The sequence below is a fragment of the Doryrhamphus excisus genome, chromosome 19 (assembly GCF_030265055.1).
Source record: "Doryrhamphus excisus isolate RoL2022-K1 chromosome 19, RoL_Dexc_1.0, whole genome shotgun sequence".
Taxonomy (NCBI): domain Eukaryota; kingdom Metazoa; phylum Chordata; class Actinopteri; order Syngnathiformes; family Syngnathidae; genus Doryrhamphus; species Doryrhamphus excisus.
Window position 1 is genome coordinate 16,278,315 of NC_080484.1, and position 18,347 is coordinate 16,296,661.

Sequence of the window (18,347 nt, forward strand, 5' to 3'; positions counted from 1 at the left end):
TCCGTGTCGTGTGGAGAGTGGCTTGTAGACCTGCTCCGTGTTGTGTGTAATGTGGCTTGTAGACCTGCTCCGCGTCGTGTGTAATGTGCCTTGTAGACCTGCTCCGCGTCGTGTGGAAAGTACCTTGTAGACCTGCTCCGTGTCGTGTGGAAAGTACCTTGTAGACCTGCTCCGCGTTGTGTGGAAAGCGGCTTGTAGACCTGCTCCGCGTCGTGTGAAGAGTGGCTTGTAGACCTGCTCTGCGTTGTGTGTAATGTGTCTTGTAGACCTGCTCCGCGTCGTGTGGAAAGTACCTTGTAGACCTGCTCCGCGTTGTGTGGAAAGTGGCTTGTAGACCTGCTCCGCGTCGTGTGGAAAGCGGCTTGTAGACCTGCTCCGCGTCGTGTGAAGAGTGGCTTGTAGACCTGCTCTGCGTTGTGTGTAATGTGTCTTGTAGACCTGCTCCGCGTCGTGTGGAAAGTACCTTGTAGACCTGCTCCGCGTTGTGTGGAAAGTGGCTTGTAGACCTGCTCCGTGTCGTGTGGAGAGTGGCTTGTAGACCTGCTCCGTGTCATGTGTAATGTGGCTTGTAGACCTGCTCCGTGTCGTGTGGAAAGTACCTTGTAGACCTGCTCCGTGTTGTGTGTAATGTGGCTTGTAGACCTGCTCCGCGTCGTGTGGAAAGTACCTTGTAGACGTGCTCCGCGTCGTGTGTAATGTGTCTTGTAGACCTGCTCCGTGTCGTGTGGAGAGTGGCTTGTAGACCTGCTCCGCGTCGTGTGGAAAGTACCTTGTAGACCTGCTCCGCGTCGTGTGAAGAGTCGCTTGTAGACCTGCTCCGCGTCGTGTGGAAAGTACCTTGTGGACCTGCTCCGCGTCGTGTGGAAAGTACCTTGTAGACCTGCTCCGTGTCGTGTGTAATGTGTCTTGTAGACCTGCTTTGCGTCGTGTGGAAAGCGGCTTGTAGACCTGCTCCGCGTCGTGTGTAATGTGTCTTGTAGACCTGCTCTGTGTCGTGTGGAAAGCTGCTTTGATCTGGTTTTTAGAATTCATTATATACAATACCATATCATTATCCAAACACACTTTTTAAAATAAAAATATATATATAAATCCTGAAAGAAAATTAAGAACAATTCATAAAAATACTTACTAATATATTCAACTGAATATTGAAATGACAAAGTACCAAATATTGATCGCGTTGGCCAGTTTTTCGGCGTCAAAGCTAAAGTTAGTTGTTGCAAGGCCGCCTCCTAGCAGCCTAGCAGCCTAGCAGCCTAGCAGCCTAGCAGCCTTGAGGCTGTCAGTTATCACTGGCTGCTTATGTTTATTTACAGGAGGATGCTGGTCCTAATCCCATGTTTCCTCACGTGGAGACCTGAAGATATTAAGTGACACGTAACCTGTCCTGTTTGGTCAATGCTCAGCTTTCACGTTACGTTTCCACTCCAGCACAAATCCTGAATGGACCTTTTGCAAGTAGTCTGTCTTTGCGCAGTCCCAAAAGAAGCTAGCTCCATGCTATCATTCACAATCTCAGGACCTTGTAAACAATCTCTCAACCCTTCCATCTTGTGTCTTCTATCTGCCATCTGTCCATCTACTCTATCTCACGCCACCTGGGTCCACTGCTCACCTGTCCTTACCTACATGGTGGTCTTCAAAGTATAAGGAGCATGCTTGTAGACCTGCTCCATGTGTAAAGTAGCTTGTAGACCTGCTCCGTGTTGTGAGGAAGGTGCCTTGTAGACCTGCTCCGTATGTAAAAGTGGCTTGTAGACCTGCTCCACGTCGTGTGGGAAGTTGCTTGTAGACTTGCTCCGTGTCGTGTGAAGAGTGGTTTGTAGACCTGCTCCATGTGTAAAGTGGATTGTAGACCTGCTCCGTGTTGTGAGGAAGGTGCCTTGTAGACCTGCTCCGTATGTAAAGTGCCTTGTAGACCTGCTCCACATCGTGTGGACCTGCTCCGTGTCATGTGTAATGTGGCTTGTAGACCTGCTCCGCGTCGTATGGAGAGTGGCTTGTAGACCTGCTCCATGTCGTGTGTAATGTGTCTTGTAGACCTGCTCCACGTCGTGTGGAAAGCGGCTTGTAGACCTGCTCCGCGTCGTGTGGAAAGTACCTTGTAGACCTGCTCCGCGTCGTGTGGAGAGCGGCTTGTAGACCTGCTCCGCGTCGTATGGAGAGTGACTTATAGACCTGCGCCGCGTCATGTGTAATGTGTCTAGTAGACCTGCTCCGCGTCGTGTGGAAAGTACCTTGTAGACCTGCTCCGCGTCGTATGGAGAGTGTCTTGTAGACCTGCTCCGCGTTGTGTGTAATGTGTCTTGTAGACCTGCTCCGCGTCGTGTGGGAAGTACCTTATAGACCTGCTCCGCGTCGTGTGGAGAGTGGCTTGTAGACCTGCTCCGCGTCGTATGGAGAGTGACTTATAGACCTGCGCCGCGTCATGTGTAATGTGTCTAGTAGACCTGCTCCGCGTCGTGTGGAAAGTACCTTGTAGACCTGCTCCGCGTCGTATGGAGAGTGTCTTGTAGACCTGCTCCGCGTTGTGTGTAATGTGTCTTGTAGACCTGCTCCGCGTTGTGTGGGAAGTACCTTATAGACCTGCTCCGCGTCGTGTGGAGAGTGGCTTGTAGACCTGCTCCGCGTCGTGTGGAAAGTACCTTGTAGACCTGCTCCGCGTCGTATGGAGAGTGTCTTGTAGACCTGCTCCGCGTTGTGTGTAATGTGTCTTGTAGACCTGCTCCGCGTCGTGTGGAGAGTGGCTTGTAGACCTGCTCCGCGTCGTGTGGAAAGTACCTTGTAGACCTGCTCCGCGTCATGTGTAGTGTGGCTTGTAGACCTGCTCCGCGTCGTGTGGAGAGTGGCTTGTAGACCTGCTCCGCCTCGTGTGGAAAGTACCTTGTAGACCTGCTCTGCATCGTGTGGAGAGTGGCTTGTAGACCTGCTCCGCATCGTGTGGAAAGTACCTTGTAGACCTGCTCCGCCTCGTGTGGAAAGTACCTTGTAGACCTGCTCTGCATCGTGTGGAGAGTGGCTTGTAGACCTGCTCCGCATCGTGTGGAAAGTACCTTGTAGACCTGCTCCGCGTCGTGTGTAATGTGTCTTGTAGACCTGCTCCGCGTTGTGTGTAATGTGTCTTGTAGACCTGCTCCGCGTCGTGTGGGAAGTACCTTATAGACCTGCTCCGCGTCGTGTGGAGAGTGGCTTGTAGACCTGCTCCGCGTCGTGTGGAAAGTACCTTGTAGACCTGCTCCGCGTCATGTGTAGTGTGGCTTGTACACCTGCTCCGCGTCGTGTGGAAAGTACCTTGTAGACCTGCTCTGCATCGTGTGGAGAGTGGCTTGTAGACCTGCTCCGCATCGTGTGGAAAGTACCTTGTAGACCTGCTCCGCGTCGTGTGTAATGTGTCTTGTAGACCTGCTCCGCGTTGTGTGTAATGTGTCTTGTAGACCTGCTCCGCGTCGTGTGGAACGTACCTTATAGACCTGCGCCGCGTCGTGTGTAATGTGTCTTGTAGACCTGCTCCGTGTTGTGTGGAGAGTGGCTTGTAGACCTGCTCCGCGTTGTGTGTAATGTGTCTTGTAGACCTGCTCCGCGTCGTGTGGAAAGCGGCTTGTAGACCTGCTCCACGTCGTGTGGAAAGTACCTTGTAGACCTGCTCCGTATGTAAAAGTACCTTGTAGACCTGCTCCGCGTCGTGTGGAAAGCGGCTTGTAGACCTGCTCCGCGTCGTGTGTAATGTGTCTTGTAGACCTGCTCCGCATCGTGTGGAAAGTGGCTTGTAGACCTGCTCCGCGTCATGTGGAAAGTACATTGTAGACCTGCTCCACGTCGTGTGGAAAGTGTCTTGTAGACCTGCTCCGTGTATATCCTGTCTATGTCTCTTGAGATGACGTCTGCTGTCAAGTATAGAAATGAAATGGATTTGTTTCCTTCAACAGCAATTCAAGAAGAATCTAAAGGGCGTGAATGGAAACAAAGACTTCAACCAGGACATGTTGGAGGATATCTACAATGCTATCAAGTATGCCATCTTATTTACTAATAAACCGTATTCATTACATGTAGAGTATGCAGTTGTGTTTAAATACTGCATATATACAGGGCAGCCATTCAGATGACAACTGAATGTTGCCCTTCGGGCGACCAATCAAATCAAACAACGTCTCTAAGTGCAGCAGAACTTACGATGTCAGCCTATCATCCATCCCCGTTACTTGATTGACATACAGGACAACCAGTCAGATGACAACTGAATTTTGACCTTTAGGTCACCGCTCATGCGTAAACAACGATGCAAAGTGCTAAGCTAGTCGGCGAATTGCGTCAGATTTTAAAGCCCTCGCTAAAGTTTATGGTCACTAAAATGAGTGAAGGAGCTGGACCAAGTAAAAAGGCAAAAACTGGACCAAGTAAAAAGGCAAAAAACATATCACTTCCATACGGATATGGAATATTATACGGATATTATGATACGGATATTATCCATGACTGATAAACATTTGGAAGTGTGCTTGAGGCTGGCTATCAGCAGCTACTGTCCGGACTATGCATCCCTGGCTGGTTCAATTCAGTGCAAGTCATCAAAGTAAACTCAGGTAATTACAAAAAATGTTAATAGTTAATTATGTGTGTTTTGCAATATTGGCTCATTTGGTTATGTAAGGTACATCAACATACATTGTACGTACAAATAATCCTCAATACATTTGAAAATAAATAGATGTTTTGCATTTTTGTAGTGGGTAGATCATTTTGACTCGCTCATTTTAAAAGTAGCTCGCATGCTGAAAAAGTGTGAGCACCCCTGATGTAGAGTATGCAGTTGTGTTTAAATACTGCATATACATGCTCGGAGTACATACATAACACTACGGCATCCTTACGCTTTGGTGAATAACTCATTAAACAAAAGCAAACAAAAAGCACATTTATAAAGACCCCAAAAGGCTAGAAACAAACTCTTTTTTTTTTCGATGAAATAAGCGAGTCTAAAGTTTCTTGATGTAGTTTCAATGTTTGTGTAGTACTAAAACTCAATATTCTGTGGGTCTTGAAATTTCTGCAAAAATGCCCCAAAAACTCCTGACAGTATGGATGTCTCTTCTCTGAAAATGGCTGTCAGTCAATGAGTTCATGTAATATATGCGTTCGATACGGGCTCTCTTCCTGTTTCCCAGTGTGCTTTGCTGTACTGTTGCTGTAAATGGCTAACAGGTTACATAGTTCTTGGTTATTCTGTATTATCCGTTACTTTTCAAACTGCAGCAAGAGTGACATGTATCAATATTATTATAAGTGTGCCACTAAGTAGTAAGTAAGTTTTATTTATATAGCACCTTTCTCAGACAGAAGTCATAAAGTGCTTCACAAAAGGCAAAACACAGAGTTAAAATACACATTAAAAAAAAAATACAATAAAACAATGTACAATAAAAATAGACATAAAACAGTACATAAAAACAGTATACAATAAAATAGACATAAATATATGATGGTCATATATAGTACCCTAAATCTACTGAGCTGGGTATGCCTGCAAAAACAAGTGAGTTTTAAGGTTACTCTTAAATGCATCGACAGAGTCAAGCGAACGTAGGGAGGGTGGAAGGTCATTCCAGAGCCTCGGCGCCACAACCCTGAAAAGATAGGTCTCCTCGGGTCCTAAAACGACTACAAGGGACCATTAGTAGTAGCGTGCAAAAAAGCGTCCAAATAGGGCTTTGGAATTGAACAAAGTTCATTACAATATGCTATGTTGACGTCCCGTGCAGCGTGGAGCAAAAAGTCCAGTATTCCAGCTTCCACGTTTTTTTCACCTTGACAAGCAGGAGTAACTTCCTGTTTGTCGCTTCTCACCCAATGGTACATTCTTCCTTTTATAGGAATGATGAGATCGTGATGCCAGATGAGCAGACGGGTTTAGTGAAGGAGAACTACGTGTGGAGTGTGTTGCTGCACCGTGGCGCCACATCTGAGGGCGTCTTCCTTCGCCTGCCCCTTGGCACCTACGACCACGACCTGTACACCATGACCTGGGGTCCCACGATCGCAGCCCTCTCCTACGTCTTTGACAAGAGTCTGGATGACAACATCATCCAGAAGGCCATCACTGGCTTCAGGTATCTTACCTTGACTTGTGTCAAGACACTGTAGCGCAGGGGTCTCAAACTCAATTTACTCGGGGGGCCACTGGAGCTCGGGTCTGGGTGAGACTGGGCCGCATCAGGTTTTCCCCCCCCAAAAAAAAAAAACGCATTTATTAAAAACAAAAAATTTTTAAAAACTTCGCTTTTTTTCTACAAGAAAAGCTCTGATAAAACATTCCACTGTTCTCAAATATCTTACTTTTTATTTTTCTACACAAAATAAGATGAAAAATAAATAAAGAAATCAAGAATAAAGAAAATCAATCAGTAATAAATAAATAAATATAATAATAATAATAATAAAACTGCAAATAATAAAAACTTAAGAAACCACATATAGTTTAAAATGAACAAAGCATTATTAGAGCCCTGTAGACATGACAAAACACGACTATAGTCACATTTATACTCTTTTCATTTACAACATATTGCGCAACTGCAGGGTCTCGAGACACATGCTAACTCGCAAACTAGAGAGCTAGCGACCTAAACGGTAGCCTTCAAGTTATTTCCTTTCAACTTAAATAGCCAAAAACTTACCACTTCCACACGCATAGGGAGGATAACTATTAACAGTTATTTAACCTTTAACATGAACATGAATCAAACGTAATAATTTTTTTTGCACTAACATTAAACTTTCATATCAAGGCGGGGGCCTCAAACTAGTGCCCGCGGGCCGCGTGTTTGAGACCCGTGCTGTAGCGTATAAGTAATATGTTAATAGTAATGGTTTAATTTCATTTAAACATGCATCAGATTCCAATTGAGTGCATCCCATAATCAGTTCCCAGTTCCACATGTCCAAAAGGAGTAGGAAGAAGCAAAGCTTATTAAATCCTACCCCTCCATCTGCTACTTTTACAATCACTAACTGTTACATTTGTTCACTTCCTGCTTTCCTAATATAGTTTTTTAGTTTTTTATGAATTATATTATATATAATATAGATATTATATATATATAATATAGATATATTCCTTTGTAATATAGTTTAAGTTTTTTTTTTATTTATTTATTTATTTTAATTTTATTTAATAAAAAAAAAACATAACTGTTACATTTGTTCACTTCCTGCTTTCCATAATACAGTTTAAGGTTTTTTTTTTTGTTTTTTTTTTAATAATGTACCCTGTACTGAAGTACTCGGTGATATGAGCATCCAATGCCATAATGGGTACCATAGTAACGGTCAATATAGTGATAAGGAAAATGGTATAGACGTAGTAGACACACTATGTACTGTACCTGGTCTCATCCAGCCTTACACACACACGTGAACTTAACAGTACGTTCCACCCCATTCTTATTCCACAGGGTTGAACATGACCTCTTGAAGGTCATGCTAGAAGGGCTTCAGGTCTTCTGCTAAGGCTTCCTCAAAGCTCCCACAAGCCCGCTCAAGTCAGCTCAGACGCTGACAAGGCTTCATCGGGCTCTAATTCTCTGAGCTCAGGACTCTAAAGTTCCCGGAAGAGTTGAAGCTGCCAACATCATATGGAAGCCTATGGAATCCCTTAACTTAATATACATTTGGCACTTTAATCAAAGTCAAATGTACAGTATTTATTATAATACTACGATTACTAAGATTTTTCTCATGTAAAAGAACAAACGTACTTAGTATTTGGGATAGTAAAGAAATGCAAAGAATAGAGACAGGAGGCCATGCTGAAATGTTTGTGTCATTGCAGGAAATGTGCCAAAGTAGCTGCTCACTACGGATTTAATGACGTCTTTGACAATTTGATCATCTCGCTGTGCAAGTTTACCACCCTGAGCAGCGAGGTAAGAAAACACCAGCCAACTTTTTGATGGTTGTATCAATTTCGTTGTTTGACATGGTCTGTTGTTTACAAAGTGCTCCTGAAAAAAGAGACACAAGCACATAATAATAATAATAATTATTATTATTAGATTATTAGATTATTATAATTATTATTAGAACTATTATGATTATTATAATTATTATATTAATGCTAATTATTATATTAATTATATATAATATTATTGTTATATTTGCATATTTTACATAATAATAATTATTATTTTAATTTTATTGTAATTATTATATATTATTTTTTAAATATTTAAATATAAATATAAAATAATAATAGCAGATTGCATGACAATTTTACAGATACAATAATACCAGGTGGACTGTTACGTGTAAAATATTTAATTATTATAATTATTATATTAATGCTAATTATTATATTAATTATATATTAATTATATATAATATTATTGTTATATTTGCATATTTTACATAATAATAATATAATAATTATTATTTTAATTTTATTGTAATTATTATAATATTTTATTATTTTTAAAATATTTAAATACAAATATAAAATAATAAATAATAATAGCAGATTGCATGACAATTTTACAGATACAATAATACCAGGTGGACTGTTACGTGTAAAATATTTAATTATTATAATTAGTATATTAATGCTAATTATTATATTAACTATATATTAATTATATATAATATTATTGTTATATTTGCATATTTTACATAATAATAATATAATAATTATTATTTTAATTTTATTGTAATTATTAAAATATTTTATTATTTTTAAAATATTTAAATACAAATATAAAATAATAAATAATAATAGCAGATTGCATGACAATTTCACAGATACAATAATACCAGGTGGACTGTTACGTGTAAAATATTTAATTATTATAATTATTATATTAATGCTAATTATTATATTAATTATATATTAATTATATATAATATTATTGTTATATTTGCATATTTTACATAATAATAATATAATAATTATTATTTTAATTTTATTGTAATTATTATAATATTTTATTATTTTTAAAATATTTAAATACAAATATAAAATAATAAATAATAATAGCAGATTGCATGACAATTTTACAGATACAATAATACCAGGTGGACTGTTACGTGTAAAATATTTAATTATTATAATTAGTATATTAATGCTAATTATTATATTAATTATATATTAATTATATATAATATTATTGTTATATTTGCATATTTTACATAATAATAATATAATAATTATTATTTTAATTTTATTTTAATTATTATAATATTTTATTATTTTTAAAATATTTAAATATAAATATAAAATAATAAATAATAATAGCAGATTGCATGACAATTTTACAGATACAATAATACCAGGTGGACTGTTACGTGTAAAATATTTAATTATTATAATTAGTATATTAATGCTAATTATTATATTAATTATATATTAATTATATATAATATTATTGTTATATTTGCATATTTTACATAATAATAATATAATAATTATTATTTTAATTTTATTTTAATTATTATAATATTTTATTATTTTTAAAATATTTAAATATAAATATAAAATAATAAATAATAATAGCAGATTGCATGACAATTTTACAGATACAATAATACCAGGTGGACTGTTACGTGTAAAATATTTAATTATTATAATTAGTATATTAATGCTAATTATTATATTAATTATATATTAATTATATATAATATTATTGTTTGCATATTTTACATAATAATAATATAATAATTATTATTTTAATTTTATTTTAATTATTATAATATTTTATTATTTTTAAAATATTTAAATATAAATATAAAATAATAAATAATAATAGCAGATTGCATGACAATTTTACAGATACAATAATACCAGGTGGACTGTTATGTGTAAAATATTTAATTATTATAATTAGTATATTAATGCTAATTATTATATTAATTATATATTAATTATATATAATATTATTGTTATATTTGCATATTTTACATAATAATAATATAATAATTATTATTTTAATTTTATTTTAATTATTATAATATTTTATTATTTTTAAAATATTTAAATATAAATATAAAATAATAAATAATAATAGCAGATTGCATGACAATTTTACAGATACAATAATACCAGGTGGACTGTTACGTGTAAAATATATAGTCTGCCCCCCCCCCCCCGTAAATTTTGTCATATCAATGCGGCCCGCGAGTCAAAAAGTTTGCCCACCCCTGGTTTACGGTGTCAGTTGTGAGATGTCCCGAAGATGCTGATCAAGTGGGTCATGTCACATGATGGTCCCGGTGAAGCATCGGTTTCCAGGTGGATGCATCTCATGTGGCCCAAAAAAAAAAAAAAAAAAAAACCCCGGTGCGATGTCTTTGCTTGCAGTCCGTGGAGAACCTCCCCACTGTGTTTGGCAGCAACGCAAAGGCGCAAACAGCGGCCAAGACGGTGTTTGATCTGGCCCATCAGCACGGCAACATCCTGCGAGAAGGCTGGAAGAACATCATGGAGTCCATGCTGCAGCTCTTCAGGGCAGAGCTCCTGCCCAAAGCCATGCTGGAGGTCAGTTTCCACCACATTCATACATTCACTTCACACCCACTCACAAGATGTTTGAGTCCGCTTCAACTGCATTTGAGCCGCTCTGCTGCTAAGCCACTCTTCTACTCGTCCTCAAACCTTCTCTCACATCAGGTGGAAGACTTTGTTGAGCCAAACGGCAAGATTTCTCTTCAAAGAGAGGAAACCCCTTCCAATCGGTACGTACAACCACGCAATTTACTTGGGGGCCACTGGAGCTAGGGTCTGGGTGAGACTGGGCCGCATCAGGTTTTTCCAAAAAAAAACAAAAAAAAAACACATTTATTAAAAACGGAAAAATGAATAAACTTTGCTTTGGTTTTGATTTTCTACAAGAAAAGCTCTGATAAAACATTCACAAACACAAAATAAGATGAAAAAAATAAACAAATCAAGAAAAAATAAAAATCAATCAGTAATAAATATAATAATAATAATAAAACCACATATAGTTGGTGGGTAGACAAATGATTTTTTTCATATTAAAATGAACAAAGCATTATTAGAGCCCTGTAGACATGACAAAACACGACTATAGTCACATTTATACTCTTTTTTTATTTACAACATATTGCGCAACTGCAGGGTCTCGAGACACATGCTAACTCGCAAACTCGAGAGCTAGCGACCTCAACCGTAGCCTTCAAGTTATTTCCTTTCAACTTAAATCGCCAAAAACTTACCACTTCCACACGCATAGGGAGGATAACTATTAACAGTTATTTAACCTTTAACATGAACATGAATCAAACGTAATAATTTTTTTGCACTAACATTAAACTTTCATATCAAGGCGGGGGCCTCAAACTAGTGTCCTGCGGGCCACATTTGGCCCGCGGGTCGCGTGTTTGAGACCCCTGCTGTAGCGTGTAAGTAATATGGTAATGGTTTAATTTCATTTGAACATGCATCAGATTCCAATTGAGTGCATCCCATAATCGGTTCCCAGTTCCACATGTCCAAAAGGAGTAGGAAGAAGCAAAGCTTATTAAATCCTACCCCTCCATCTGGTACTTTTACAATCAGTAACCTAAACGGTAGCCTTCAAGTTATTTCCCTTTCAACTTAAATAGCCAAAAACTTACCACTTCCACACGGATAGGGAGGATAACTATTAACAGTTATTTAACCTTTAACATGAACATGAATCAAACGTAATCATTTTTTTCCGGGTACATGATACCATACAGCATCCGTATCAAACTTGCGCGGGGCCGCACTAACATTAAACTTTCATATCAAGGCGGGGGGCCTAAACTAGCGTCCTGCGGGGCCACATTTGGCCCGCGGGCCGCGTGTTTGAGACCCCTGATTTACATATATCCAAATAGTAACACTGTACGTATATGTAATTGCAAGGATGACTGCTATAGGGGTGTTATTTCATGCCTAGAGGGCTCTAATCATGTTAAAGTGTATTGAGAAAGTGGTGAGTAGATTTTCTATGCCGTAACCAAGTAAATATATGATTTATTTTTACTTTATGGGGAAATGTGCGTGGAGTGTAGAAGAATGAACAGCCGGGGAGTACTTTAAATTAGCATGTTAGCATTGTAAAGGTTTTTTTGTGTAATTTGTTATGCTTTTTGTAAGCACTGCACTGCCACGGGTCGATTGTGTGTCCGGTGGGAAAGTGACGCCGCATTGGGAAAAAAAATCAAAAAAAAAAAACATAAGCGTTTCTCGTCCCTTTCATCTCAGCGGGGAGTCGGCAGTGTTGAGTTTCGTCAACTGGCTGACGTTGAGTGGAGCGGAGCAGTCGGGACTGAGGGGACCATCGATGGAAAACCAGGAAGCCAAACAGGCAGCCATGCACTGCATCAAGGTACTCGATACATCTCATACCATCGTTTAACCCACGGGAGGGCAAACTTTTTGACTGGCGGGCCGCATTGATTTAATAATAATAATTTATTATATTATTATATTGTTATTATTATATTATATTGTATATTATATTATATATAATTGTATTATTATATTGTATTATATTATTATATTATATTGCTATAATATTATTTATTATAGCAAATAATTTATTTGATGTAAAGTGCGTTATAAATTTATAATAATAAGAATACATTTATTATTATTTGATATTATTTGTTACTATTATTTTATATTATTATTTTTATTATTTTTATTATTATTATGATGTAAAGTGCGTTATAAATTTATAATAAGAAGAATCAATTTAGTATTATTTTATATTATTTGTTATTATTATTTTATATTATTATTATTATTATTATTATGATGTAAAGTGCGTTATAAATTTATAATAAGAAGAATAAATTTAGTATTATTTTATATTATTTGTTATTATTATTTTATATTATTATTATTTATTATTTATTATTATTATTATTATTATTATTATTATTATTATTATTATTATTATTATTATTATTATTATTATTATTATTATTATTATTATTATGTGCCTGTGTCCCTTTTTTCAAGAGCACTTTGTAAACAACAGACCACATCAAATAACGAAATTATTGTATCTGTAAAAGTGTTATGCAATCTGCTATATGTGCACTTTGAGATCATTTATTTGATGTAAAGTGTGTTATAAATTTATAATAAGAATATTTTTTATTATGTTATATTATTATTATTTGTTATTATTATTATTATGTGCCTGTGTCCCTTTTTTCAGGAGCACTTTGTAAATAACAGACCGCATCAAATAACGAAATTAATCTGCTATGTGTGCACTTTAAGATAATTTATTTGATGTAAAGTGCGTTATAAATTTATAATAATAAGAATACATTTATTATTATTTGATATTATTTGTTACTATTATTTTATATTATTATTTTTATTATTATTATGATGTAAAGTGCGTTATAAATTTATAATAAGAAGAATACATTTAGTATTATTTTATATTATTTGTTATTATTATTTTATATTATTATTATTTGTTATTATTATTATTATTATTATTATGTGCCTGTGTCCCTTTTTTCAGGAGCACTTTGTAAATAACAGACCGCATCAAATAACAAAATTAATCTGCTATGTGTGCACTTTAAGATAATTTATTTGATGTAAAGTGTGTTATAAATTTATAATAATAAGAATACATTTATTATTATTTGATATTATTTGTTACTATTATTTTATATTATTATTTTTATTATTATTATGATGTAAAGTGCGTTATAAATTTATAATAAGAATAAATTTAGTATTATTTTATATTATTTGTTATTATTATTTTATATTATTATTATTATTTGTTATTATTATTATTATTATTATTATGTGCCTGTGTCCCTTTTTTCAGGAGCACTTTGTAAACAACAGACCGCATCAAATAACGAAATTAATCTGCTATGTGTGCACTTTAAGATAATTTATTTGATGTAAAGTGTGTTATAAATTTATAATAATAAGAATACATTTATTATTATTTGATATTATTTGTTACTATTATTTTATATTATTATTTTTATTATTATTATGATGTAAAGTGCGTTATAAATTTATAATAAGAAGAATAAATTTAGTATTATTTTATATTATTTGTTATTATTATTTTATATTATTATTATTTATTATTTGTTATTATTATTATTATTATGTGCCTGTGTCCCTTTTTTCAGGAGCACTTTGTAAATAACAGACCGCATCAAATAACGAAATTAATCTGCTATGTGTGCACTTTAAGATAATTTATTTGATGTAAAGTGCGTTATAAATTTATAATAATAAGAATACATTTATTATTATTTGATATTATTTGTTACTATTATTTTATATTATTATTTTTATTATTTTTATTATTATTATTATGATGTAAAGTGTGTTATAAATTTATAATAAGAAGAATAAATTTAGTATTATTTTATATTATTTGTTATTATTATTTTATATTATTATTTGTTATTATTATTATTTTGTGCCTGTGTCCCTTTTTTCAGGAGCACTTTGTAAACAACAGACCGCATCAAATAACAAAATTGATAAAACAGCCAAACCATGAAAATGTCGTCTCAAGCCATGATGCCAGCTTGTATGTTGACTTTAAATGAAATACTTTGGAAAGAACGGACGGGCCGTATTCAAACACTTGGCGGGCCGGATGTGGCCCCCGGGCCGTAGTTTGCCCACCCCTGGTTTAACCTCTTCTTTTTTTGCATTGTTCTTGTTGCTACGTGATAAAGTATAGCCAGCGTATTCCCACTACTGAATGGAATATGTCTTTGCAGCAATGTGACCCGGAGAAGATGATCACAGAGAGCAAGTTCCTCCAGCTGGAGTCACTACAGGAACTGATGAAGGTAAACGTGATGAAGTGGAGTGGATTTATTGTAGCGGCAGAGAAAGAGCAACTTGTCTTCTCCAGGCCTTGATATCGGTCACTCCTGACGAGGAGACGTACGACGAAGAAGATGCCGCCTTCTGCTTGGAGATGTTGCTACGTATGGTGATGGAGAACCGGTAGGAGTCCACTCCGAGCGTCGCTTGTCTCCGCTTGCGGCGCTCTAAAGCTTCCTTTATTTGCGTTTACAGCGACCGCGTATCGTGTGTGTGGCAAAGCGTGCGTGACCACCTCTGTCACCTCTGCGTCCACGCCAACGACAGCTGCTTCCTGGTGGAGAGAGCCGTGGTGGGACTCCTTCGACTCGCCATTCGCTTGCTACGCCGAGAAGATATTAGTTCCCAGGTACGGTGGCGTGATTTTCGGGAAGTAGCACTTTTCCCAAAGATTCCCACTCGTTTGTGGACGTTCATTGCTTCCACACCCGACCGTGGTAAAGGAATAGGTAGCAGCCGTTTTACACCGTTTGACTGATCTTTCAAGGCACACAGATTATTGTGTGCAATATCCTTTCTTTTGTGGCTAAATAAACATGGAACCGACCAAAAGAAAGATTAGAGTTTCGTCTTTAATCTCAATTTTATAGCTTAAAACTGCTTAAAATGTGACTTATTTTGTTATATTCTTGCGTTGTCACCTTTTTTTGCCACTCAGGCAAAAAAAAAAAAACTAAAATCCGTATAAATGTATCTTTGGGAGCGAGCGTTTAGATGTCTGTGGTATTGAATGAGTTAATAAATGATATATTTTTTCCTACTTATTAACATGGTTAGAGCCCTCTTAACATCAAATAACACCCCTATAGTCACCTTTACACTCTTTTAGAGAATAGACCGGAGAAGAAAGACAAAGATAAAAAAGGTTAGCTTTAGGAAGTCACATGCAAATATACAGCATTCAGGAAAAAAAAAAAAACATTGAAAGATGTAGTATTCTTCACTGGTCACTAGGTGTCACTAATGTTAATGTAATGTTACAATGATGAGACAAGAGCCATCGCAGTATGGAGGACCAAAACTGCCAAAATAATAAATAAATAAATAAAAGTGAAAATAAAATAAAAAATTTGTAAAAATTAAATACACAAAAATAAATATAAATGGAAATAAAAATATATACATAAATAAATAAAAGCAAAAATAAATACAAAAATAAACAAGATTCAAAAATGAAAAATAAATACAAAAATAAATGTAGAAATAAATACAAAAATAAATATATAAATAGAATTACATATCAATAAATAAATAAAAGCACTCTGCTCTCATATGTATTTATTTCATGCTGCACACAATGTCAGCTTGAAATGCAGAAGGAAAAACTATTCAAATGAGGGGGCGGTCCTAAGTGTGTCTTGGGTTGAACTCTTCGCCTATTGGTTGATCGACATGTGAGTGCGAAAAAGCTCCGTCGGGGAGGAGAGAGATCAGGCTCCAATAAGGCTTCCACCCGGAAAAGCAGGTAATCCGGGGAAGCATTATCCGAAATATCTGCTAGCAAACGGAGATCCCTGGAGATTGCAGCCATATTTACCGCCATTGAGAGCGGTGTGGTGACTTCCTCTTGCTGTGGCCGTTTGCAGGGCATACCTAGTCGATTTTCGCACTCACATGTCGATCAACCAATAGGCGAAGAGTTCAATCCAAGACACACTTAGGACCGCCCCCTCATTTGAATAGTTTTTCCTTCTGCATTTCAAGCTGACATTGTCTGCAGCATGAAATAAATACATATGAGAGCAGAGTGCTTTTATTTATTTATTGATATGTCATTCTATTTATATATTTATTTTTTATTTATTTCTACATTTATTTTTGTATTTATTTTTCATTTTTGAATCTTGTTTTTTTTATTTTTGTATTTATTTTTGCTTTTATTTATTTATATATATATATTTTATTTTTATTTCCATTTATATTTATTTTTGTGTATTTAATGTTTTTTTTCCATTTTTGTTTTTATTTTCACTTTTAGTTATTTATTTATTATTTTGGCAGTTTTGGTCCTATTTTTTTAACCTTGTTTTTTATTTTTGTATTTATTTTTGCTTTTATTTATTTATGTATATATTTTTTTATTTTTGTTTTTATTTCCATTTATATTTATTTTTGTGTATTTAATTTTTTGAATTTTTTTTTTTTTCATTTTTGTTTTTATTTTCACTTTTATTTATTTATTTATTATTTTGGCAGTTTTGGTCCTATTTTTTTAACCTTGTTTTTTATTTTTGTATTTATTTTTGCTTTTATTTATTTATGTATATATTTTTTATTTTTGTTTTTATTTCCATTTATATTTATTTTTGTGTATTTAATTTTTTGAATTTTTTTTTTTTCATTTTTGTTTTTATTTTCACTTTTATTTATTTATTTATTATTTTGCCAGTTTTGGTCCTCCATATCGCAGGAGGTACTAGTATCCAGAAACTGGAACTACCACAGGAACCTCTCCCATTACTAACATGAGTCTATATTATATCTTATTTTATTTTATTACGTCTATTATATTGGGAAATAAGAGCGTCAATGTGACTGTAGGGGTGTTATTGCACGTCTAATCATCTTATAAAGTATCTTTAGAAGGTGTTCAACTGTGGTTTCTATATCTTTTTTTCCATTATGTCCACTATGTTGAATAATAGCAATGTAAAGGTGTTAAAACTGCAATACTTCACCATGCCACCAGGTGGAGCCAATGCTTTCGTGTCTTTTCCAGGTGCTCCTCTCCCTGCGTCTCCTGCTGATGATGAAGCCGCATGTTCTGTTCCGGGTCAGCAGGGAGGTGGCTTACGGTCTTCACGAGCTGCTTAAAACCAACGCAGCCAACATCCACAGCACGGACCACTGGTACACGCTCTTCTCCCTGCTGGAATGTGTCGGCGCCGGAGTCCAGCCTCCTGCCGCCTTTCAGTTCACCTCTGCCAGCACCGACTTGGAAACAGGTGCAGTACTTTTAAATAGTCATTTCTTAGTGTGGGGAATTGTACCATCACCTCCACATGCACTCCACATTCACTACACCGCAAATTTAGAATTTTTTTCAGCAAAAAAACACATTAAAGTTAATAGCAATAATTGCTATTGATAGTGATAATACATGTACCGCTGGTTAACCCTGAAGGCGCCAAAGTCTGCAAATACGCCCGCCTCTGGGCACGCCCACTCCGCTGTAATTGGTCACACGCCCAAAAGCATGCAATAACAGTTCCAAGAGTTCATAATTGTATTCTGTGTTCCTTCCCGTGTGCATTAATTTCACATAGCAACATGGAAATAAAACGCTACACCTAGCCTTGAAAACAAAAAGCTCCAATATGTAGCGTTAGCTTTGGCTAGTGGCCTGAAGCGTAGGCACCGTGTGCTGAAGCTAGCCCAGGGGTGGGCAAACTTTTTGACTCGAGGGCCGCATTGATATGACAAAATTTACGGGGGGGGGGGCAGACTATATATTTTACACGTAACAGTC

The 18,347-nt window shown here is 35.9% G+C and overlaps 1 protein-coding gene across 3 annotated transcripts in view; it reads left to right on the top strand.

Moving 5' to 3' along the window:
- Positions 1-18,347, top strand: part of gbf1 (golgi brefeldin A resistant guanine nucleotide exchange factor 1) — a 90,108-nt gene that overhangs the window by 63,631 nt on the left and 8,130 nt on the right. For all 3 annotated transcript variants that reach the window (XM_058056269.1, XM_058056270.1, XM_058056271.1), the window contains exons 21-30: positions 3,930-4,012; positions 5,874-6,110; positions 7,832-7,925; positions 10,349-10,525; positions 10,658-10,722; positions 12,245-12,368; positions 14,770-14,841; positions 14,907-15,001; positions 15,074-15,227; positions 17,598-17,823. In XM_058056269.1, coding sequence (XP_057912252.1) covers positions 3,930-4,012; positions 5,874-6,110; positions 7,832-7,925; positions 10,349-10,525; positions 10,658-10,722; positions 12,245-12,368; positions 14,770-14,841; positions 14,907-15,001; positions 15,074-15,227; positions 17,598-17,823 — 1,327 coding nt within the window. The remainder of the gene's footprint in view (positions 1-3,929; positions 4,013-5,873; positions 6,111-7,831; positions 7,926-10,348; positions 10,526-10,657; positions 10,723-12,244; positions 12,369-14,769; positions 14,842-14,906; positions 15,002-15,073; positions 15,228-17,597; positions 17,824-18,347) is intronic.